Source organism: Hylobates moloch, unplaced genomic scaffold (assembly GCF_009828535.3).
Source record: "Hylobates moloch isolate HMO894 unplaced genomic scaffold, HMol_V3 SCAFFOLD_15, whole genome shotgun sequence".
NCBI classification, from domain to species: domain Eukaryota; kingdom Metazoa; phylum Chordata; class Mammalia; order Primates; family Hylobatidae; genus Hylobates; species Hylobates moloch.
In genome coordinates, this window is record NW_026652290.1 from 6944642 (window position 1) to 6968924 (window position 24283).

At 61.6% G+C, this 24283-nt stretch overlaps 1 protein-coding gene across 3 annotated transcripts in view; it reads left to right on the forward strand.

The window, feature by feature from the left end:
• BAIAP2 (BAR/IMD domain containing adaptor protein 2) overlaps positions 1-24283 on the forward strand; it is an 81793-nt gene that overhangs the window by 42914 nt on the left and 14596 nt on the right. For all 3 annotated transcript variants that reach the window (XM_032178231.2, XM_032178227.2, XM_032178229.2), the window contains exons 4-7: positions 6516-6577; positions 7355-7426; positions 8101-8238; positions 21633-21785. In XM_032178231.2, coding sequence (XP_032034122.1) covers positions 6516-6577; positions 7355-7426; positions 8101-8238; positions 21633-21785 — 425 coding nt within the window. The remainder of the gene's footprint in view (positions 1-6515; positions 6578-7354; positions 7427-8100; positions 8239-21632; positions 21786-24283) is intronic.

Sequence of the window (24283 nt, forward strand, 5' to 3'; positions counted from 1 at the left end):
GGGTGCAGGTGCCATCTCGGAGCTGGGTGCTGTGGGTGCGGGTGCTGCCTCGGGTGGGAGCTGGGCGTGTATGCGGCTGTTGGTGTCATCTCGGGTGGGAGCCAGGCGTCTGCCTTCCTGTACTGCAGCCTCCGCTCCTCCCTGGCTGTGCTCTCCGCTGCTCCAGGCTGGCAGCAGATCTTGAGGATGCAGCCTGTGGAAGCTCTCAGGGCTCCTGAGTTTTGGGGTGTTTGCCCTCCAGCCTGCTCAGCCCAAGTTAGCTTTGAGCTGTGGGGGTGCCAGGTCTCTCCCCTGCAAAGTGGGGTGATAGTCCCATGCTGGTTGGGGTAAGACCTGGGGCTAGCGAGACCGGGCTCAGCCTGCAGGAGAGATCAAGGGCTGTTGTGGGGTCTCACCGATCTCTGCTGGGACTCCAGAAAGGAGCTGGGGACTTGGCAGATGGAAAGGGCCCCCTCCGCCAGGTGCTGCGCCTAAGCAGAACCGCCTCGAGGACAGAAAGATGCTGGCTGGGCATGCCTGGGGCCTGGGCTCCGCAGCCTCACCTGACTCAGGCACTGTTTTCCTTGCTAGTGAGCAGGGGCCCCAGCCAAGGTCTTTAGGCAGCCCTGTCCTCGTCAGCTGCGCTCAGACCTGTCCATAGGAGGCTGGGCTCTCCGGTCACAGTCAGTCCCGTGGAGCGAGTTTCACTCTTAGCCTGGCGACCGCCCCATCTGAGGTGGAGGTAGAGCTGGTGGGGTGAGGCCCACATTGACCCCAGTGCGGACTGGCTGCTGCTTCACTCATCGCGGTGCATTGGTAGACGATTGAAAAAAGAGTGGCCTCGTTTTCAGGATGACTGTAGTTTTTAGACTTTCGTCCCAAACAAAACACATCACCCATAACACCCACGTGTGCCCCCTTTCTCGCCCTCCAATGCTCCTCCCCCTCCTCCCTCCTCAGCATCCCTAGGCAGCCCTGGCCCGGTGGAGTGAGCTGCCCAGAGCTGGCTGACCCATCAGCCTGGGTGTGACACTGCTGCACTCCCACACCTACATCCTGAGGTGTGGCCACCTGCTGTCCATCACCCCCAACACCCCAGATCCCCGGATCTTTCTGATGGTGACTGCTCTGCCGGTCTGTTCTGGCTCATGTGCTGTGTGCCCTGGCCCACTGGCACTCAGCTTACATTTGAACCTCGTCTTTTGAGTTAAGGTCCCACCTGTGTTGTGAACCAGACGTGGGCTTCCCAGTGGGTGGATGGCATCTGATAGGTGAGGCTGCTTAGGAAGCCTGGCAGACCCTGTCTCTCAGCAGGGTGGGCCTGGGTAAGTCTGCTCACCGAATGGGAGGGAGTGTCAAGAGATGAAGAGATGAGGGAGCCTGAGAACGCACGGCCTCACGTCTCACCCCAAGGGAGGCTCTCAACAGCTCTGGAGCCCCCGCTACTCCGTCTTCAGACCTCTGAAGGACACAGGGAACCACGGACAAGACTTAGTTGCTCAGTGGAACTCACTGCCCCTACCGGTGCCTCTCACTGCTGATCTTAGGGTCTTGGCATTCCCTAGGGGCCTGGTGCTCCACGTGCACCGTCCCTCCAGCTGGCACCCTGGGGGTTAAGCGCGGGCGGCTGCACATACTCATACTTCCGGCTGGGGCGCCTGCGGCAACCCGGGGGTTAAGCGCTGGTGGCCGGACACATTCACACTCCATGCCCACGTGGTTTCCTGCAGCTGCTTGTAAGATGCAGTTTAAAAATTCAACGCGTGGGATGATTCTGTGCAGCCGCCGCTCGAAGCTCAGGGCGGGCACACGCCTGGTCTGTGCAGCTTTGCCTGGACCTCCCCTGCGTGCGCGCCAGCTGCACAGTGTGGGGCTGGGGGCCCGGGCTGGCGGGGATGCTGGGGTGCACATTTGAGTGTCGCAGCCGCACGGGCGGGTGGTGATGACCGTCACCTGGCCAGAACCCCCTGAGAAGCTCCATATACTCTTTCTTTTTGGATTCAGCAGTCCCTTTTTAAAAGGATTTGCTGCTGGGCATGGTGGCTCACGCCTATAATCCCAGCACTTTGGGAGGCCAAGGTGGGCGGATCACGAGGTCAGGAGTTCAAGACCAGCCTGGCCAATATGGTGAAACCCCGTCTCTACTAAAAATACAAAAATTAGGTGGGTGTGGTGGCATGCACCTGTAATCCCAGCTACTCGGGAGGCTGAGGCAGGAGAATCGCTTGAACCTGGGAGGCGGAGCTTGCAGTGAGCCGAGATTGCGCCACTGCACTCCAACCTGGCGACAGAGTGAGACTCCATCTCAAAAAATAAAAAGTAAAAAAAAAAAAAGGATTTGCTGCTCGATGTTGTCTTCCACGTGTTCCTCTTGAATCCATTGTGTGTAGCCTTTTAAGGGAACATGTGCTTGTTATCTAGTCTTGACGTTAACTTATAATTTGGGGCTGCAGAATGTGGCGAGAGCCAGGCACGGTGCTGCATGCCTTTGATCCCAGCTATTTGGGAGGCTGAGGCGGGAGGATCACATAAACCTAGGAGTTAGAGACCAGCCTGGGTGACATAGTGAGACCCCATCTCAAAAAATAAAAAAAAATAGAATATGGCAAGAGCCCTGCAGAGTTCAGCTGAGTTGTCTCGGGCCTTTTGCTTCACCTCTTTGTGAACTTGCTGGCCCCCACCCCAGGATAGGGGGCCGGTGACCTCGAGAAGGCTGGGTGTGTGTGGACACTCAGGGCTGAGGGAGTACTGGCCGGGGCACAGGCTTGGGTGAGTTCCTACTCTCAGGCCAGACCTCGTGCCTGTTGTCACCTGCCACCCCAACTCAGCTGAAGCCAGTTCCCAATGTCCAAGGGGCCCGAGAGCTGGGAGGTGGATCCAGGATCCTTAGTCACAGGAACACCATGAAAACCGCAGGACAGTTCCCTGGCGGCTTCCTGAGCTCAGAGGTCGTGGCGTCCATCCTGGGAATTTATAGGACGCCAAAGAATGCCGAGAAGCACGAGGAGCCCTGGAGCTGCCTCCCCCGGGCTCCCACCGTCTCAGGCTTCCTCATTCTGCTCCTGAGCTCGGGGCAGTCTGCCCCCGCCTGAGGCTTCCTGCGTCTGCTGTTCTCGGCTCGCAGGATGGTGTCCTGCCAGGCCGGCAGCATTCTGGCCACCCAGAGTGGATGGTGGAGGGGCCATGTGGCCGTGGGCCTGTGCCAGCCCTAGCTGGGGTTCCCTCTCTCGTAGGGTCTGTGCTGCCGGCCATGCTCCCGTCTCCTCCCCTACCCTGGGCAGCGCCTGCTCACGTCCAAGTGGCTTCCCTTCAGCCAGGCTCCTTTACACCAAATTCTGTCCCCTTTTGTCCTTGCCCCCTTCCCTGTGCACCTTGAACCCTGGGTCGAGTGAGCCTGGGGTAGGGCCCACGTCCTCTCCTGCCGAGGCTGGTAAACCTTAGACTTGCCCCCACCCCACCCGTCTGTGTGGTTTGCCGCTGATCCCCAGAGGTCTCGACTTCATCCCGACTGTGAGAGGCCACCACAGTGGTGCCAGCTCCCTCCTGACCGCAGTGCAGCCCCGGGGGGCCATCGCTGGGCCCTGCCCCACTCCGCAGGGCTACACAGCGGGCACCAGGCAGTCCCACCCATGGTTGGAGTCAGTGAGTGACTTCCAGGGAGAGGCAGGACCCTGGGCTAGGGCTGGGGCCGGCGTCCATGGAGGTACTGGGTGTGCCAGGGCGCTTCGTAGATGATTTGTGTGTGGCAGGGCCTGGGCTCTGGGGTCTGTGTCTGCCTCTCCTGCTCCCTCCTGGCCCTGGGGCCAGCGTGGTCCTGGAGACTGACCCAGCATGACCCACCCGTGGTCCCCGTGAGCCCCATGGTTGTGGCCAGAGCAGGTAGCGGCATCCAGGGCGGCTGTGAGAGTGGAGGGAGACTTGGGTCATGGCCAGGCACACACAGCCACACACACATGCTCACCGGCATAAGCACACCTGTGTACGGTTCACGCTTGCACGTGCCACTCACATAGGTAGACATGCACGCGCACACATACGTGATGCCTCCCCAGGGTCTGCAGGGGCTGCTTTCCTCACGCTGAACCCCTCTTCACGGTGGCCAGGCCCAGGTGCGTCATCTTCGCACGCGGAGGGTGAGCAACTGTGTGCCAGGCAGGCCTTCCGTATCTTCCCAGAAAGGGAAGCCAAGCCCGGGGCTCTGTGCGTCCCCCACCCCTGCCCTACGGTGGATGGGGTCCTGCCAGCCCTGCGCACTGTTCTCTGGAGAAGCAGCCAGGCCTAGTACTACTTTTAGCGGGACATGTATCACAGGAGCCAGGTGACTGTCACCTCTGGGCCCCCTCAGGGTTGCATGAATCCCTTTCTTCTTCTCCCTCCACAGAAATCTGTGCCCCTGACACAGAGCGTTTGGCTTTGGGAACAGGCCCGGCAGTTGCCAGCATGAGGGCGGGAATGACTTGGGAGTCTGGGTGGCGAGGAGGTGCCTGAGATTCCTGGGACAGCTCGAGAGGCAGCCCCGTGTGTGCTGACCTGGGAGGAGGGCGTGGCTGTGAGGTGGAGGCTGGCACAGGCGGTTGGGCCCTGGCTTTGCGGTCACTCACCAGCCACTGACGTGGCCTACTCTGTCTGCTCATCTGGGCGGCCTTGTGGGTTGTGCTGATTAAAGGGAGGTACATCTGTGAAGCACCTGGCCCTGGTCAGTGCTCAGAGGATCTGTGGTCATGGTGAGAAGAACCCCGCAGCTCCTGGAAGGGCAAGAGGACCCGGAGAGGCTTCCTCTCCCAGACTCAGCTGTGCTTTGGGGAGGGGAAGTGACCCAAGGCCAGCCCAGCCGTGGTCCTGGGAGGCAGCGTCGCCCGGTTAGGGCTTCCTGCCTGTCGCCGGGGGCCTTGCTCTGGTTTCTGGCTGACCTTGTTGGGCACTGGGGGATCCTAGTCGGGGCTCTGCTCGCTGGAGCGAGAGGACCCTCTGGGGCGTGGGACCGGCAGTGGCCTGGCCGTGAGCAGAGGAGGAAAATCCTGCTTCAGGCAGCCCTTCAGGGAGAGACAGGGATCACTCGAGAGTGACCCTTCGGCATCAGGGACGGCCCTCCTGCTCTGTTTGTGTCTGCAGCACGTGGTCAGTGCCTGGCACTGGAAACGGTAGCTCAGCAAATATTTGTCCATCAAAGGAGCACGGGGGCCAGACCACCCAGTTCCAGCCCCTCCTCTGCAGACAAGGAAATGGAGCCATTTTCCGCAGGGCTGGGTCTTTCGTACCAACTCCGGGGTTGGCAGGAGGACAGCCCTGAGGGGCTGTGGCATGCTCCTGTCCCATGTGATGCTCATGGGGGTGGGTCTCGGGCTCTGCTGATGAGTGTCAGGGCTGGGTCCTGGAACCCAGGTTGGCTGCACTCTGTGGGGGCTTCTGGGGACGGCTAGCCAGCCCCGTGGGCTGGTGGTGTGGTCACGCCTGCTGGCCTTGGTGGTCACGCCTCAAATGGGATCACAGCTCCGCCGGAGCTTTGGCAGAGGAAGGTGGGAAACATCTGGGTGAAAAGGAAGTGGGCCGTGCTCCTGTCTTCGAGGCCTCGGCCCCTCAGCTCCTCTCTCTGTGCCCCCGTCTTTGGTGGAAGCGGGTGGGGATGCAGCAGTGTGGTGAGGCCCTTATAGAGTGGGGGGCTCAGACCCACATCAGGGTAGCCCAGACACCTGCGCCTCTGGGGCTGCCCCCCTGCAGGTGGACTTGAGCTGGGTCTTGTTGATGTCCAGGCTGCAAAAGGCCTCTGACCACTTACCCTGTGCTGCCACGATTTTGATTTCTTAATCTGCATTTTGCACATGGGCCGAGGAGACATCAGTGTCCCCAAGCGCTACCCGTGTGTCCCCAGGGCCCTCAGCGATGGCAAGGTGAGCCCAGGCCTGCGTGCACCAGGTGGCTGCCTGGTGATCCGATCCCATGGGGCCAGGCCCCCTCAGACCACCACACTCCTCTGGGGCTCAAAGCAGAGATGTTGGGTGAAGGGCTCAGAGGTGCTGTGGGTCTGCAGCCTGGGTAGTGAGGCATCTTGGAGTCAGAGAGGCCTGTGCCCCGCGCGTGCCCACGGGTGTCCCCCGGAGGAGGTTTGTGCGCTGTGGTGTGGGGTCAGCAGACCATCCGCCTGGCCTGAGGTAGGAGTTTCGGAGCTCTTGGGTCTCTGCGAACGAGAGTCGGATGCGTGTGAAGACGCGTGTTTGCGCTCACTGTCACTCACTGTCACGCCTGGGGTGAGGCACACACGGGCTCTTCCTGTCTCTTGCCTTTGCAGAGACTCAAGTTCCCTCCCAAAGATGCCAGGCGTGCTGTGCATTTGAGGTCTGGAGTCCCTTCTCATTCTAGAATTTTCTGTTTCCTCTTGGTGTCCCCTCTCCGCCCTCCCTTCTGGCCCTGACACCCCTGGGGCCCTGCTGCCTGTGGTCGCAGGGCTTCCCTGGGTGGCTGTCAGCCCAGAGTGGGATGACGGTGGTGACTGCGAGCACCTGACTCCCACCCCTTCCTTCTGCTGTTCTGCTTCCCAGGAGACGTTCTCTTCCAGATGGCTGAAGTCCACAGGCAGATCCAGAATCAGCTGGAAGAAATGGTGAGTCCATCCCCAGCGTGGCCCTGCGAGGAGGGGCAGGCACGACGGGAGAGCTGGCGCCACACCTTGGCCGTGTGTCCACTTGGGGATAGTCCGAGTTGTCCAGCCACACTCAGAGGCAGGGAGGGACCCTGGCTCAGGACACAAGTCACACTCGAAGGAGGACGTCGGAGAAAAGGGCACAGGCCAGACCGGGGCCGCATGCTTCACTGGCCGCAACGGCCAGCCACGACACGCTGGGCTCCAGGGAGAGTCCGGATCGCAGCTCCAGCCAGACCCCGCTCCTGCGGTTCACAAGGCCGCAAGGCAGACTTCCCCTGGCCTCTCCGACTGTAGGCAGAGGCAGACCCCACACAACCAGAGCACGTTGCTGGCGGCTGGTTTGCAGCATCCTGTCTAAAGCTGGGGGTCCGACCCTGGTGTCAGTTCAGGCCCATGGGCCCTGCGACCTCTCAGCCTGTGTCGCAGTGGTCCCCAGCATGGGACAGCAGAGGAAGGAGGGGATGGCCGTTTGTTTCCCTTGTGGGAAGCGGAGCCCTTGTGGCTATTGGAGGCAAGATTGTCCGACGTTCCAGACTCCTGTTCAGCACTCGCCCCCTGGCTCCAGAGGGTGCACCCGGCCATGCAGGGCCACAGCTCATCAATCGGGGAGGGGGCTCCTCCTGCACAGCCAGGACACCTGGTGTCTCATGACCATCCGCTCTAGCCCTGCCCCGCCGCCTGTTCCGGGTCCATGTGTTGGAGCTGACGGCTGATGTGTTTTCTCTCCATGTCCAGCTGAAGTCTTTTCACAACGAGCTGCTCACGCAGCTGGAGCAGAAGGTGGAGCTGGACTCCAGGTATCTGAGTGTAAGTGCACCCTGGCCATGCCTGCGGGGGCCCTATGCCTGGGCTCCGGCTCTCCCGAGCGCCTGCCATTCCTTCCCTCGGCCTAAAGGCTTCCCACTTCCCCAAGCTCCCCGTCCACATGGGCCCCAGCTCTGACTTTATTGTCCATTTGGGACCGAGTGCCCCTGGTGTGCCCCACATGCAACCTGTGGGTGAACTCGTTGCCTCTGACGCCCCACGTGCCCGGTTCCATGCCCCAGCTTTGGCCGCTTGCGGTGAAGCTAGTGCCTGACTCTGCTGCCCGGGAGTGCAGGAGCTCCTTCTCTGGCCTCTGCAGTTCCCTGGGCTCTTGGCCGGTCCTGCCCCACTGCCACTCCTGTCCACTGGCAAGAAGGCTCGGGGCTGAGGCACTGCTTGAGGGTTTGAGGGTCATCTCTGGCTCTCAGTGGTGGGCGGGAGGGGTGGGCCTCGGCCACTTTTTCCAAGTCTGATTTTCATCTCGGGGAACCGGAGAGCTGCCATGGGATTGGGTGGGGTCGGGCTGAGGCTTCGGTTGCACTCTCCCCAACTCTGATTTGCAGCTGAGCGTGCACAGCCAGAGAGCGAGCCAGGAAGGGAGTGGCAGGGCTGCCAAGGGGACCCCGTTGCGTTGGGCTCATGGGCCTCGGTTTTGTGTTTCATTGTTTGAATCTCAGGCTGCGCTGAAGAAATACCAGACTGAGCAAAGGAGCAAAGGCGACGCCCTGGACAAGTGTCAGGCTGAGCTGAAGAAGCTTCGGAAGAAGAGCCAGGGCAGCAAGAATCCTCAGAAGTACTCGGACAAGGAGCTGCAGGTAGGCCCACCACCCCCGCTGTGGTGCTTCTCCCACCACCTTGGGACTGCTCACCCCTCGGCCCCCCCTCGTCCACAGGGAGTGGACAGCAGCCCCCCAGGTGCGATCAGACAGAGGCAGGCTGTGTGCCCCTGGTAGACCTCGGGAGCCGTGGGCCCGACGCCCTCAGGCTGGCGGATGGTCGGCTCCACCTATGGGGCTCTGTCCTGCTCTCTGCAGCCTCCCAGGGTCACTGAAAGGTTCTTGGCTGAAGGAGCAGAAACCCAAATGGAGTCCTCCCACCTCTGTTCTCCCGATCCCTGCCCAGCAGTCAGGTCCCAGTCTGTTCCTCTAAGCGGTCGTGGCCTCCACCTGCAGGGCTGGCCACTCAAGGGCAGGTGGTACTTCAGGTTCCTCGAGGGAGTGTCTTTGGTGTTTCTCTGACCGTCCCGCCAGCATCACCGGTGCTGCGTGGGCTAGGACTTAAGATGGCCTGGCTGATGACAGGCGCGGCCTGATGTGTGTACACCAGAACCTGACGTAGGCCAGATCCAGAAACCCCTCGCCCACTTGCTGGGGTCATAGTGATACAGAAGAGAATGAAACACAAAACAAGGTGCCCAGTCGTATGTAAAGGAAACATCAGGAAAACCCCTGGCCAGTCACCCAGGTAGAAGCTTCTGGGCTGCACCCTGGGGTGGGCAAGGTGTGGCTGTGGGTGAAGCCGGGCCTCCAGGCCGCACCCTTCCTGCTGGCAGTCAGATTTTCAAGCCTTGGCAAGCCCCACACACACCTGCCCGTGTGCATGTGTCTGCGTGTGTGTGCGCCACCGTCTCCTTGGTGCCGGATGTGGGTGCTCTTGAGTGGCTGTGGCCTCGCCGTGGGACTGGGAGGCCTTTTCCTGCTCAGAGCCTGTGCCCCGCTCCCTGCTTAACTGCAGGGAAGCCAAGCAGGTCTGCCTATACTCTGCAGACCAAGCCGGAAGATTTACAGTGTGGGGTCGCCTGGTGGAGCAGGATCGGCCCCAAAGGAGAGGACGGGACTAGGCCAGGGACGGATGAGAAGAATAAGTGAGAGGCTGTGGGAACAGCCATATGGGGGAGCTGGGAGTCCCTCAGGTGCCCGCTGCTGTTTGCAGCCTCCCACTCAGGCATGCTTGGTGCACGGTTGCAGGGACGCAACTCAGGCTGTTCTCTAGGGTGCCCTGCCCTCTCCAGCCACCTCTTCCCATGTCCCCAGCATTTGTTTTGATCGTGTTTTTCACTCCAGGTAAGCTGTGATGGGTCTTTTGATCCTTTCCGTTTTGCACTCCGGGTAAGCTGCGATCCTGGGTCTTTCTATGATGGGCCCGTCATGGTGGCCGTAGCATTCCTGCCTGAGGCTGCCGCAGCGAGCCGTCCTCGAGCTGTTTCTGTGAACAGAACCTGAGCAGTGGGCATAGGGAGTTGAGGAGGAGAAATAGGTATATGTTGGTAGACACTGTGTCTGTTTTTCTTTTTCTTCCCACCGTGGAACGTTGTGCTACTTTGCTTTCTGAAGACAAGCAGCGGACGGTGCCCCCGTGGCCTGGAGGGCCATAGCCGCCTCCGAGCAGGCCAGGGCAGTGCAGGTGTGAGCCAGCCCTGAGCACCCGGGCCAGGTGTGAGAGCTTGTCTTAGAGGGGACTTTCCTGGGAACGTCCCCCGCTTGGTGTTCTGGGGATGGGGATACTGAGGCCAGCTCACTGAGGGCTCAGCTGCCTGCAGGGGGTCCAGGAGCTTGAGCTCCCTTCTCCCCTCAAGGCTCTGTGGGTTTTTGCTAACAGCCTTATTGAGATATAATTCACGTCACCAGCAGTTCACCATTTCACGGGCACAGTCCAGTGGTTATGACTGGTTGCAGCTGTGCATCCATCACTCAGGCCGTTTTAGAGCATTTTCCAATCAGCAGTCACTCCTGGGCCCCTGGCCCCACCAGTCACCAGCCTGCCATTGGCCTCCATAGACTCGCTGTTCTGGACATTCTGCGTAGCTGGAATCCCACAGTGTCCGGCCTTTGGTGCCTGGTGGCTCATGTGGCGCAGAGGGTTCTCGAGGCTCATCATGCCGTAGCCTGCACCAGCCTCCTCCCCTCTTACTGTCAGGGGTCGGCCTTTCTTCCTTTTCATGGCTAAACCGTGTTCCATCGTGTGGATACTGGAGGCTCCATCCTGCTCAGGGCCGGAGCTGTCTCCCTGGCACAGCCGGTACTGCCCTGCGGCTGAGCTCGCTGGGAGCTGGGGATGGTGGCGGGATAGCATAGGGCCAGGCAGAGGCAGAGGCTGGGGGCTCTCGGAGCCACTCCCCATCCCTCCTTGCAGGCTGGAGCCAGAGGCCTGAGGCCCCCACACAGTCATTCTGGCCCTGCTCCACCAGCTCCCTGGTTTCCAGGTGCCCTGCATCCCACTGCCAGGCCTCTTCAAGAGGGCCCTGACCACACACCTGGCCTCCGCCTGCCCTCCACGTTGCTCTGCCGTGGGCCCCGGGTGGTGGGATTTAATTCCAAGGCTGTGTGTGCGCAGCCAGGTCCTCAAGCCCGTCCTGCACAGGGGTTTTGGAGGACCTTCTCCTTGCTGATGGCCGGTCTGTTTGTTTGCTGCATGTTCTGGCACTTGGGGTCTGTTGGGGGACCATGTTGGTGCCTCAGGGGCCCTGGAGGCAGGTCCCTTCTGTTCTCATGGGGGCTGCAAGCCACCTCCAGTGCCTCAGTGGACCTTGCATTGACTGGCCCGAGGGTCACCTGATTCACAGCCACAGGGGGCTGGACCTGGCAGTGACTCGAGGGGCCTTGGCCCTGCCTCAGCACTGTGGTCCACGGTCTGGGCAAGGGGCCGCCAGTGGGTGCCCCAGGCGCTGACTGCGAAACATTTGACAACAGAACTAAGGTGGCTGGTGGCTGGGCTCACCCTGGGGCCCCTTGAGTGCCCTTTCATGGTAAGCCAGGTGACCCAGTTTTGGGAGTAAGCCACAACACCTGTTTCTCAGGTGGGGGACACCCAACGGCTGCCACAGTCGTCACGAAGTCCCCCTCGTCTGCAGGAGGGCAGGCCTGGGAAGGGGGAGGGGGAGGGGGTCGTGGCCTTCCAGGCTGTCTGCATCCTGCTGGGCCAGAACCAGGAGCCCGGCAGGGTCAGGAATGAGGGTAGCATTCCCATCTGTGGCTGCGAGTTGCCGATGCAAATGGTCCCCCCCAGCACCTGTGAGTGGGTCTGGGCAGGGGCCATGTGGGCGGGGAGGGCAGGCAGGGCCCTGAAGCGCATGGTAGATGGAGGTTGCAGTGGGTGTGAGGTGAGGGTGGCCCAGTGGCCCCCTTGGAAAGGCCTCTGCCACCCGGTACAGAGACGCTTGGCGAGCCTCATCTTCCCGGCCTCCCAGGCCCCTCCTGGGAGATGTGTGGTGCTGGTCTTTCTTCCCAGGTCCCAGGGGCCCTGCCGTGGCTCCCCAGCCCTGGCTGAGCAGCCTCCTTTCTCCAGAACTTGCAGCTGCTCCTCCCCACTCACCAGGGGACCTGTGGGTGGCCCCAGGCTGGCCTGTCCCCACCTGGGCACAGCCTCAAGGCCCTGGTGTCAGGCTTAGGCGTGGATCCGGCTCTGTCCCTTATGGGTCACGTAGCCACAGCAAGCCCCAGAGCTTCTCTGAGCCTCAGTTTCCCCATTTGTGAGGGGGAATGTCCTGCCTTTCTCCCTCTTCTGAGCACTGACAGGAAGGGCTGTGGGGCCAGGACAAGCTGATGTCAACCTTCTCACAGTGCCTGCGTGGGGGCTCTCCTGGACCGACCTCCGCCTCTGCTCCTCCCCATCCACCTCCTTCCTCTGTTAACGGGAGACGGGGCTGCAACTCTTAATCACACAGATGTTTTATTTTTGTGATTTTTCCCAAGTCACCAAGTTCCCTCTAGGGCTAGGTCTCATTTCTCCTGCGTCCCACTTGGTCCCAAGCACAAGCTGGTCAGGCAGTGGATAACTAGTAAGTGCTAAGTGATTTCAAAACAACATTTTGGGGTGGGAAATAGAGGGAGCCACACCCTGGTGTGCTTTCTGCTCCTCAGTGGCCTGGAAGGCCAGGAGGCCAGGCCTGGGAGCCGTCAGCATCCCCAGCCCCATCTGAGTTTGAAGGGGTGGGGCACTTGGTATGTGGCTGTGTACGCCCTCCCAGCTGCGGGGAGGCTGCGGCCACCATCCTGGGGTGAGTCCTGGGGTGAGTGCCGGGCTGTCTGGCTGGGATGTGCTGCTGGCCCCACTGCTCCAGGCCCCTTGCCACCCAGGGCTGTTCCTGCTGGTTCCCATTGCCTTTGCAAACCCGGCCAGCGGGCTCTGTTGGACTTCTACTTTAGGGTGTGGCCGCTGGGGGCCCAGCTGTTGCGTGTCCTCTCCACTTCTGAAGAGAGGAAGCACCCTGGGCTGGGGAACTGGGCTGGCTGGCCCCACCTACTCATGTGCAGCCCCGCCCCTCCAGTGCACTCTACCCCGCCCTCATTCATGTGGCCCCACCCCCACTTGTGTGGCCCCACCCCCACTTGTGTGGACCCACCCCTTGGTGCAGGAGGCCCCGCCCCTCCAGTGCACCCCACCCCCACTTATGTGGCCCCGCCCCACCCCACAGGCCTCCTAGCTGTCCCTCACTCCTAGCTTGCCTTGCAGGGGCTACTGTCCTGGGGCCTAGGATGTCACCGAGGGTCCTGGTGGTCGCAGGGAAAGAGCCTGTTGGAAGTACTCTTGGGGGAAGTAGAGGCCTCTTCACTGGCCTCTCCATTCCTAAAGCAGTTGGTTGCTTCCCAGCTGTTCTACAGACCGGCCCAGTAGTTGCACCCTACGCTGGGGGCAGCCCGGGGGTGTCTACCCAGAGAGTATAGTTCATGGTGCCACCCTGGAGATCCCTGCCTCGGTCCCTGGACCTGTCTGCCCCCAGCTCTTCCAGCTGCCTCCAGTGTGTGCCCTGTGGGGTCACTGGCGACCGTAGCAGTTGTCCCCTGTCCTGAAGACCCTGAGAGAGGCAGATGTGTCCACACGCCGTTGGGGTGCGGGGCAGGAGTCTGGCCCATTCGGGCTCCTGGGGCTGCTTTCTTGAGCGGGCAGGAGGGGGCAGCTGGACTGCTGGAAGTGGAAGTGACCCCATGGAAGGGTGGCCTGAAGCCAGTGTCCAGCCAGGGGTGTGTGTAGAGAGAAGCAGAGGCCTCCCTGCGGTTCCCAAGCTGCCCCTGCCACAGAGGCCTTTCCCTTGGAGACTCTTCTTGGAGACTCTTTAGTGCCCCCGGGGTCTCTGGCCCTGCATGTCCCTCACCTGGCAGCCTAGAGCTGGCCGGGGCCTGGCCGGTGGTGCAGCCGAGTGGGCAGTGCATGTGGGTGGAGGCTGTTTTAGGGAGCTCCGTGGGCTGGACGAGTGCCCCCGTCCACAGGGCCCCCCACCTCAGCTGCCACTGATGAAGGGGAGGTGGTGACTGGTGCCTGACTCTGGTCTTTGGGGGTGTAGTGTGCTGTGTCATTGTCAGATGTGGGTTCCCTTGGCGACCCAAGAGCTGGGTGTCTCAAAGTGATTGCTGGGGTCCCTGGTGGGCTCAGAAACCTGGCGCCAGCTGCACCCCACCTGAGCTGCATGTGTGCAGAGCCCCAGGCTCCTGGGAGCTGTGAGGCTGCCAGGCAGCAAGGCTGGGCCCACGGCACGTGTGAGGGGCAGCTTTATGCTCCCGGGTGCCCATGAGGCCGAGGCCCCCGACGCGCCCTGCCAGACTCATCATGTGGCAGTGGCCAGGCCTGCAGCCTGAGCTGAACCAGGGATACACCACACAGGCCCTGGGGGCAGAGGTGGCGCTGCAGGGAGGGGTGGGCTTGAGGTTGGCCAGGCCCTGCCCCAGAGAGGCAGGCAGAGTGGGTTTCTCTGCCTGCCTGCCAGGGTGCCCTTGAGCGGGGCTGGGCCGGGGGGCCTCCCGTTGTTCAGGAACTGCTTGTAATTGAGATGGTGTTTTGGGATTTCCATGAAAAGAAGTAATTTTAGTTATAGGTCAGGGCACTGGAGTTAGGAAGCATTTGGGGCGTTTTGTTAACTAGGACGGGAGAGCTTTATGTAAGGGGGCACGGCCTGGAGCACCGCCCTGGCGGCCTTGGGCAGCGGCACCTTCACTCCCCAGGACTGTGGTCATTGTCACGTTTGCTGGGCCAGATGCTGACAGACGTGCCCATCCGCGTGGAGGGAATATTCTCCACACCACACGAGGCATGGTGGACACACTGGGGCAGAGGACACCTTCTCTGTGGGTTTATCAGTGTGTCTGCCAGGCGTGGTCACAGCCTGGTCCAGCTCCTCCTTAGAACAGCGGGGTGTGGCCGTGTCCACAGGGCCCGGAATGGGGCCGAGAGCAGAGCCCAGCCTGTGCCCACCCCTCGGGGGCAGGGAGCAGGGCCCAGGGGACGTGTCCACATGCCCCATCCTGCATCTTTAACCCAGGGTGGGAGGGGAGTGGCCCACCCACTGCCTGGGCTGGGCTGTGGGCACGAGGACCTGAGTGTGGGGAGGGAGCCCCAGCCCACTGGATGCAACTTGTCCTTCCTAACCCGTGTGCACTGAGGCTGGGGCAGCCGAGACCCGAGCAGTGTTGGGGCCTCAAAAGTCGGTGCTCAGGCTGGGAGTGGTGTGGGGCAGGCCAGGCCCCTGCTCAGAATCGCACTGGGCATGGGCTTGACCCGCTGGCCCTGGGACGACCCTGCTCAGCCAGCTCTGGAGGCTTCCTCAGCGGCCTGAAACTGCTGCTGCAGAGGGGGGCAGCACTGCCCTGTCCACTCACCACCTCCTGGGGCTTTTCTGGACAGAGATGCCTGGGGCTACAAGGAGAGCCAGGGTTTCTGCTGGGTCACCTTCCCCTGTTCCCTTTCTGAGATGATGGAGGAGGCAGGTGAGGCAGGTGCAGCCCTCGCTGGCCGGTCGTGAGTGAGGAGGGAGAGATGGCCCTGCATTCCTGGGGGTACTGCCTCCCAGAGACCATGGGGGCTCTGTAGCACCTGCAGGATCATCGTGGGGGTCCTGGGAAGTGGCACTGGTGCTCTGCTCACTGTAATGCAGGGGGCCGGTGGGGGGCATTGGTGCCCCCAGGATCCCCCCTCCGACTGCCCCCTGTCTCTGGGTGTGCCAGGCCTATAGCCTGGATTGAGGTCTGAGAAAGGGGAGAGATGCGTGCTATTTAAAGGGGTGTATAATTAACACAGCAGAGACAAAGCACCCTCGTTCAGATCTTCAGAGAAGATAATACCAGGGCCAGTGATCGCCAGCGTGGAGTCTGGCGACGTGCAGGGGAGGTGAAGCCCATCCTCGTTTTCGCAAAGCTCTTCAGGCCAAAGGCTGTCTGTGGACAGCCCCCCCGTGAGGACAGCCGTGTGGCGCTGTTTCTCTGGAGTAACATCACTGAGGGGTCCTCACCAGGAAAAGCAGGAGCGTCAGGAGCCACGGAGCCTTCTCAGGCCTTCTGCATCTGCAGGGACCCTCAGTGTCCCCGGGACCGGGGCAGCCAGGGGTCGGGCACTCTGCTTCCCCAAGCCTCAGGGCTGGGCCACTCGGGCATCTTAGCCCCCACTTCTCCTGTATCTGGCCACCCCTTTGCTGGGTCTTGGGGACAGCTTGGTCTGCGGTCCTCCAGCCTGTTTGTGCATCTAGCCCACCAGCGTGGACAGAAGCAGCCTGCTGTCTCCTGTGCCCGCGGGCATGTGCTCACCAGACTGTCCATCGCAATACCAAGCTGTGGGTCTGTTGGGACCTGTTGTTCCTGGGCACCCCTTGCCAATCTGCTGAAAGCTCTGGGCCTTTTTCCCAGGAAAATGGGGACCCTCAGGGCTCATGGATCCCTGATCCTGCCAAAGTGGCACTGTTCCCTTCCTGAGGATCTTCCTGTAATGCCTTCCTCGGGGAGTGGAATGACCAGCTCTTCCACCTGCCACTGGGGCCAGAGGGTGCGGCTCACCCTCTGCTCAGCCCAGCCCGGGTCTTGCTCAGAGCACGTGTGTTCAGCCTGAGATTTAAGGGTCCTCCCGTCTCCTTAACCACCTGCCACGCCGCCCTCCCTTCTCTGCCTGGGTACCGTGCCCATCAGCCTAGGAGGCCTGGTCAGTGGGTTTTGGAGCAGCCACTGGCTGCAGCCTGCAGGTGGCCAGTGACCATGTGCTACTTGGGGCACCTGATTCTCACCCCACACACCACAGCTGACCGGTCCGCAGCCGCATCCTTTCGAGTAAGTGTTACCCATGGTGACAGCTGAAGGCCAAGAATTACGTTCTCATTCATATGCTGCAGGGGACCTGGGGGCGCCGCATGCAATTTTTAAGGAACGTGGGAAAGCTGCAGCAGCCTTGGCGGATGAGGTAAACCAAAGCCGCCTTGGTTTTTTCTGGAATGCCCCTCCCCCACTCTGAGTCACTGCATGCTGCGGAGAGGAGAGATGTGTTCTGATCACTTTTGTCTTCTCTGATCACGGGGCTGTTCAGCCCAGGGTGACTAAGTGGGAGCATTTTGTGGGTCTTAAATGCTTTCAGCTGGGTGTTTCCATAGTGCCGTCACCATGGCACCCAGCTAAGCACGCAGCCGGTGGCTCAGCGGCGGGCGGGGACTGGAGGGGGCCAGCCGCTGGGACTGCCTGCCCATGGGGCAGGCTCAGGGCCGTTGTAATGGCCGGCTGCCAGGTTGGAGGTGCAGACCAGACCGTGCTCTGTCCTCTGCACTTTCCACACAGCTCGGACGTGCCCCATATAGGTCATCCCCGTCCAACAGCAGGTCAGAGTTGGCCGGGCCCTGCAGCGCTGGCTGCCACCTCCTCTCCTCCCCGTCCCCGCACCGGCCCCTTGTGTGGTGAAGCTCCTGCCTGGCCTAGATTTCCAGGATCTGCCCTGCACTGTCGTGGCCTCTCTGTATGAGGAGTTAGTGTCCTGGAAAAGGAGGTGAGGAGAGGCAGCTGTCGTTCCTAGACAGAGTGGCAGCCGCCTGTCACGCGCTGACTCAGGCTCCGCCATAGCCGGATGCTCATGTAGGGGCTCCGAGGCAGGAGGTGTCAGCTCCTCCTGTCCCTCAGGATGTCCCTCGGGAGCTGCCTTGCAGCTCTGGGAACATCGCTCCTCCCTGTCCCCAGGATTTGGAGGGGCTCTGCCAGAGCACCGTGCAGCCGTACTTTCTGTGTCTCCCCCGACTTCCCGTGGGTTTCTCTTGTGACCTGTGTGCCACTCCCAGCCATTTACAGGGCTCCTTTGAGTAAGTGGAAGCCTTAAAAATAAAACGCCAACTTTCTCTCCGGCCAGGGAGGCTGCCGTACCCGGCTAATGAGGCCAGTGGCCCTGGCTGTACTCTCCCCCGGGGGACCAAGCATGAGCGTGAGAAAGTACTGTAGCCTGGAAACCCAGAAACCGCCTGTAGGGTGGGCAGCCGGAGCGGCTCCTGGGGCCTCAGTTTGGAAGGTGCCGTTCTCAGGGTGAGGAGACCCAGGGGGCCCTGCAGCCTAGTTTACACTGCTGTCCTGGGGTGACCGCTCCAAGCAGCACCTTCTCTTCCCCCGAGTCCTGTTTAGACAGCAACCCGCGCAGAGGCCGTGGCTCTGGGCAGCCCCCCGGGCCTGCCTTCTCTCAGTGCCTCAGTTTCTTTTGCCGGGCGTCGGATCTCCTGCTGAGTGCTCTCTGGCCCTGAGCTCTCTGCCCACCATGCTCATCGGGCCGGCCACCGCTAGAAAAGTCCCCAGGGAGGGCACAGAATCCTCATGATGGGGTGCGTTGGGAGTTTCTCCATGGAACCTCACATACATTCCTGAGGCTGCCCCACTTAAGGGGTTCTGGGCATCAAATAGCTCTCTGCTGTGCATGAGGTCGGGGTCCAAAGCAGGCACCTCCATCACAGGCCACTCAGAACCTGGAGGCGCACCCCAGCATCCCTGGCATTCCCTGGAGGAGGAGCGGGCAGGACCCTGCAGGCAGCCTTGGAACAGGCCTGGGTGTTGCTCTGAGTGGTGTTGCAGGGGCATGGGTGGGTGCTCATCTCCAGGCCCCTCTGTGCACAAGCCCACCTGTTTCACGGAGCACGCCCTCCCCACCCAGTCCCTTTGATCTTGAAGGTCGGGAAAGGAGTCCAGCAGCCAGGCTGAGGCTGCAGCACAGCAGGCTCAGGTGTCCTCCTCCATGGCTGCAGCGTGGCGTCCTGGCCACGGCCATCATGCCCTACCCAGGCCCCAGGGTACCCCCGAATCTGGCTGCCCCACTCCGCCCCTTCCTGGAGAAGGAGCTTTAGAGGTTACTGGAGGTTCTTGGGAGCAGGAGCAGGAGCAGGAAGCCCTGGTAGGTGCATGTTGCGTAACCAGAGGAAAAGTACTTTGTGCTCCAGCTGTGGAGGAGGAGGAGAAAGTGGAGGAGGAGAAGGAGGAGAAAGTAGAGGAGGAGGAGAAAGTGGAGGAGGAGGAGGAGAAAGTGGAGGAGGAGGAGGAGAAAGTGGAGGAGGAGGAGGAGAAAGTGGAGGAGGAGAAGGAGGTGGAGGAGGAGGAGAAAATGGAGAAGGAGGAGGAGAAGGAGAAAGGAGAGGAGGGGTTGGCGGCAGAGGCCTCAGCGTGGAGCAGAGCTTGCTGGAAAGTCTGCTTAAGGCTGCCTTGCAGGGCCTCTCACCTGTGATCAAACTTCTCACTTCCCAAATGCCATCTCAGGTCCCCTTTGGGTGACCCTGTGGCCAGGCCCTGCAGCGCCTCTGGAGGGTCAAGCCTATTGGGGATAGGAGTAGCAAGCCCGTTGTTTTGAGGGGCAGGTGGGGTTTAGTGTGGGAAAGCAAGGTGAGCTGCAAGGGCAGGGGAGCGCCAGGCTCCGTGTTGGGGGATGTGGCTGGGCAGGCTCTGGTCTTGGGGACAGCATGGTCTGCTCACACTGGCCAGCAGGCAGAGCCGGTGGTAGCGCTGGGACTGACCCACACCCCACCAGGCTGGTTCTCACCCCTGTAGTGGAGGCTTGCGGGGGTAGGCAGCGAGGGAACAGGCTGCTCCGCTCCCCTCCCCGCCACCCACCCGGCCCGGCGCTGCCCACCCACGCTGAGTCAGAGCTGTAGGCGGGGCGGCGAGAGGCTGAGTCAGGCGGGGGAGGCCGCCCCCTTGCGGAAGCCGCATCTTCTTAAGAGCCGATTCTGAACTGACCACTCCTTGACGGGCGATCCCGGTGGACGGGGGGTCTGAGTCCTGCTGTGGAGGGTCTGCCTTAGGCCGGTAGGGGCTCAGCCGAAGGCAGGTAGGCACAGGAGGAGAGGCGAGACAGGAGAGCTGGAAAGACCTTCCTGGCAGAGGAGAAGCTGGCTCCCTGCTAAAGCAGCTAGCCCCCTGCGGCCACCCAGGAGGGGCCTGGGGGTGTCCCTGGGGACAGGGTCTGTGCCTTGGGTGCTCCTCCCTCGCCCTCACCAGCCACCCACAGCCTCATCAGCGTTTTGGGACGGAAAGTTTCCAGCCTACAAAACCAGAGAGTGGTTGACATCCAGGGTCCCAGTCGAGCCCTCCCACTGTCGGGCTGGGGTTCTGGAATCGGGAACCCCGGGTGCCGAGTGTCATCTGTGCCATAGGGCTGTGGTGTCACGCACTGCCCCAGACCTCAGGCACATGATCTGCCAGCTGGGGTCATGGAGGGGCCGGCGGGGGATGGGGAGGCATGCTTCTCCCGGAGGGACAGAGGCAGAGAGCCCTGGGGTTTGGGCCTGTCACTTCCACGCACAGCCCTGTTGGCCAGGTGAGTCATACAGCAAGCCCTGTACCCATGGGCAGGCTGGGAGGCGCCTCTGCCCAGGATGGGAGCACGGTCCGGGGCCTGGGAGGCAGCGGCCGCCCTCAGCTTCTTCCCCACTCTATCCCCCAAACTCCCCCTCTCCAGTTTCCTCCTGAGGCTCACGTTGGAGAGGCCTGGGCTCAGCTACAGTCTCTTGGTCTGGTTTTGCTTGCACTACTTCTTTTAAAGAGTTTTTTAAATTGTGATAAAATACACGTAACTAATACAGTTGACCACGGTAACTATTTTTAAGTGCACAGTTCAGCGGCATTAGTGCATTCATGTGGTTGTGTGATCATCGCCATCCATCTCCAGAACTTTCCATCTTCCCAAACTGAAGCTCTGGTACCCCCCGTCCTGGTGTGTTCAGAATCAGTAGCTGGATCTGGAGGTTCTATCAGGTTGAGACTCAGTTTTCCTTTTGGAGAAATCATTTTGGCTGGAGGAGTTTCTGTCGTTTTGGCTGGAACCCTTTCTGGGAGGACTGTGTGTCCACCAAGAAGCACAGAGTGGCCAAGACCTGACAGTCACCATGGTGAGAGCCAGGGCCACAGCTGCAAGGGCTGCAGAGGGGCTGACCACCGGGTCAGGGTGGGGACTGCCTGTTGGCTGCCCCTGGTTCTAGGGTCTGACTTGACTACCTGTCTTTCCTGTGCCCAAGAGCACCTGCCAGGGCTGAGGGGGTTTCCAAAGCTTCCGCGTTTGTCCGGGACGCATTCTCCGTGTCCCCCCATCCCACGGGGACACCCAGGTGGGCACTCAAGCAGCTCCAAGGTGGAAGGGCAGCAATCAGGCCTACTCCTCATTCCTGGTTCTGTGCTGGCCCCTCACCTGGGCACACCCTGTTCCGAAAGGCGTGGCCTGTGGATCTGACCTTGCTGTCCCCGTGGACGCTGGTCTTGCTTTCTGGGCTCCTAGTCTCCGTTCAGTGACCTCTTGTCTGATCCTCCCCGTGAACTTACTTCCTTCTCACGTTCTCCCTTGGTGTGCGCTCATCCAGAAACCAGTCGGCCAGATGTCTTAGCGTCCTGCTCCCGGTCATTCAGAGCCCAAGCCGGGTGGGAGAGGAGATGACATGCGCCTGGAGTCCCCTCTGCAGGAGAGGGCTTCGCTGGGGTCCTTGGCCAGTGTCCTGGACTCCAGCCCTCCTGCCTTTCGTGCTGGGGCTGAGATGGCTGAGATGGAGGGGCCCTGGAGGCAGAGGCACACGTGAGAGTTCTCCAGGCAATAGGGGAAGACCAAGAAGCTGTCCTGGGGCCCATGGAGCTGGGGCGTATCCACACCCAGGCTTCTGTGCCTTGGCCACAGGGAGGTGCACACGACCCCACCCCACAGCGGGAGCCCTGAGGAGATGAGGCCGGCCCCCTGCCAGAGCATCCCGCTGGAGGCAGCACCCTCCACTCACCAAGAGTGGTCCTGGGGCAGTGAAGCCTTCCGGGGATGTGGCCATCGGGCGTCTCCTGAGTGGTCCCAGGGCAGCTGAAGCCTCCTGGGGGTGCGGTTGTCTCCTGAGTGGCCACAGATGCTGTTTTGTTTCCAGCTGCTCTGCACGAATGAGACATGTCCTTTGACTGAGTCCGTGGGGCTGCCCCAAACCGGTCCTGACAGGCATCCTTCCGCCGCTGGCTGAGCCTTTCTCCCTTTCCCTCCACAGTACATCGACGCCATCAGCAACAAGCAGGGCGAGCTGGAGAATTACGTGTCCGATGGCTACAAGACCGCACTGACAGAGGAGCGCAGGCGTTTCTGCTTCCTGGTGGAGAAGCAGTGCGCCGTGGCCAAGAACTCCGCGGCCTACCACTCCAAGGTGAGGCAGCTGGGGGCTGCGCTGTGCCGGCGCTGGGCCTCGCTGGCAGAGATGACCCAGGCCCCTGCCCCAGCCCCAGCCCCGTGAACACACCAGGGCGGTGTCCAGGCTCGAACTCTCGTTTATTTCGGGTTTTCTTGGGGATGAAGTTCTAGGAGAATTGCCAGGTCACAGGGTGCAGGCATTTTGAAGACTCGCATTAGAAATTACCACCTGCAACCAGGGAGAGTCTGATGGGCTTTCAAGGCCTTCTAGAACATTCTTCTAGAATGTTCTTGGCTCTTCTGCCACAGCCGTGTCCTGGGGAGGTGCAGGCTGACGCCAGGCAGGGGATGGTCATGCTCCGTGCTGGGTGCAGGAGTCCCGGTGGGGTGCCTGGTGGGTGGCCTCTGTGTCTTCACTTGCTCCTCCTGTGGCCCCTCTATCCACAGTCCTGGGGTACAGCCTCTGGGCTCATGGCTCTGCTCACCCGAGGTGCTGAGGACTCCCAGCCCCAAGCCTGGGTCCCCAGCCCCCCAAGACCACTGTGCCACTGGGCCCCTAGGCCACCCAAGACAACCGTGACACCGGTCCTAGGTCCAGCAGCTGCCACAGCTCGGCTGTCCTACGTGGACCTGCCACCCCTCACCCAACCCGAACCTGCCCTATCTTTTTGCTTCCTGGGCAGCCAGGGACCCTGCCTGGCTCTCAGGTAGCCCCCCAGTCCCTCCCACGCTGCTCCAGAGGGGCCTCCCTGGGACTCACACCTGGTCACAGGGTCCTCCCCTGGCTCCCAGGCTCTTGGTGACCTGCGCCTCTACCACCTCTGCCTGCACCCCTGAGCCACTGGGGTCCCAGGTGGGGCCTTGGGTGGTGGCCACATGCTGCTGCCCTCGTGACCTCTGAGAGACCCCTCTGCCCGTCGTCTGTTGAGGGCCCCTCCTTGGGCCGGTAGACTCTTGGCCCTGTGTTTCCCGCTAGGCGTCCCCCGGCGCAGGCCTGCGGCCCTGTGTTCCCAGCATCCCCAGCCTGGTCGTTCCTTGTCGGGGAATCCCGCCCTGGGATCCGCCATGTCCCAGGACCAAGCCTGGCCCTGCTGAAGCAGGAGCGAGCTCCTCATGGATGGGCTGCAGCAGCCCCCTCCACGGATGTCCTGAGCCCCCATGCGAGCAAGGGGATCCCCTCCTAGGAGGCTGACTTAGCCCCCAGAGCAGGCAAGGCCCAGGGGCCAGACTCCCCACAGGGAACAGGCAGGGCCAGCAGGCCCCTGTTCACCCATAGTCCAGGGGTAGGAGTTGGGATGGGATCAGATGTGTCCCCTGGAACATTCTGGAACATTTCAAGAGTTTAGAAGATGTAGTTCAGGAACCAAGCCCACCGGGGAGGCCCTGGTCATGTCTTTCTAAAATAAAGAGTCCCAGGAATCCATGGGCTATACCTTGACACTTGTTCCCCCCACCCACCACGCTCATGTATGTGTGCGTGCGTGCACACACACACACACACACACACACACGTGATATGGAACCAGTGCTCCAGTCCTCACAGCCTGGGGACAGCCAGGAGACAAGTGCTCTTCCCTCCCTGGAGAGGCCCCTCCTGCCGGCCTGGGCCTGCTGGGCGCTGTGGGCAGGTGCAGGCAAGGACAGCAGCAGCACCTGTGACCCCTGGAGGCAACCTCGCCACTGGAGGACTCACAGGTGACAGGCTGTGCTGCCCTAGCTGCCAGGCAGGGAGCGCTGTGGAGCACAGGCCTCCCACTTGCTAGACCCAGTACAGTGACGGGCGTCTTCGCCCTCTGGCGGGGGCCAGGCCCTGTGACAGGGCCAGGGAGCAAGAGCGGGGCTGTCAGTGGCTGGGGTGCTGCCTGCAGGGGTGGAGGGTGGGGAAGCCGGGCTGCTTGCCACAGGTGCCGTTGTCTCCCAGGAGGGGTTGCGGGATGTGCCCGTGCGGTGGCAACAGCTGAGGTCCTGGGCTCGTAGGCCCCCGGGCGTGTGTGGAAGAGGCCCGTGTCCCACAGACCCACTTGGACAAGCCTGTGGGCTGGGGGCCAGGGTGTGAGGGCAGCCTCCTCCCGGGGCAGTTCGTAGTAGCTCCCTGGTGCTTGGGTTTGGGCCTCCCTTGGGGCTCTCAGGGTGGGGGTGTGACGCTGGCTTGTGGCCGCTGCGTCAGGGCCGTGCTGTTGTGAGGTCGGTGTCCCCCGGCCATCTCCCCTAGTCCTGGTCCCTGCTGGCCTCTCCGCGCCACCCAAGACTCACTCCTCTACCACTGATCTAAGTCAGGGCTCGGCAGACGTTCTAAATGGCCACAAAGTTTGTGCTTTTGGCTCTGTGGGCCATGCAGTTTCCAGCTCTGTTACTGCAATGTGAGGGCAGCCAGGAATGAATGACTCACAAATAGATGCACAGCTGTGTTCCAATAAAACTTTGTTTACAAAACAGGCGGCCAGCCCTCGGGCTGTGGTTTGCTGACCCCTGGTCCAAGCCAGCAGCAGAGGGGTGAGGGTGACGTGGGGAGGA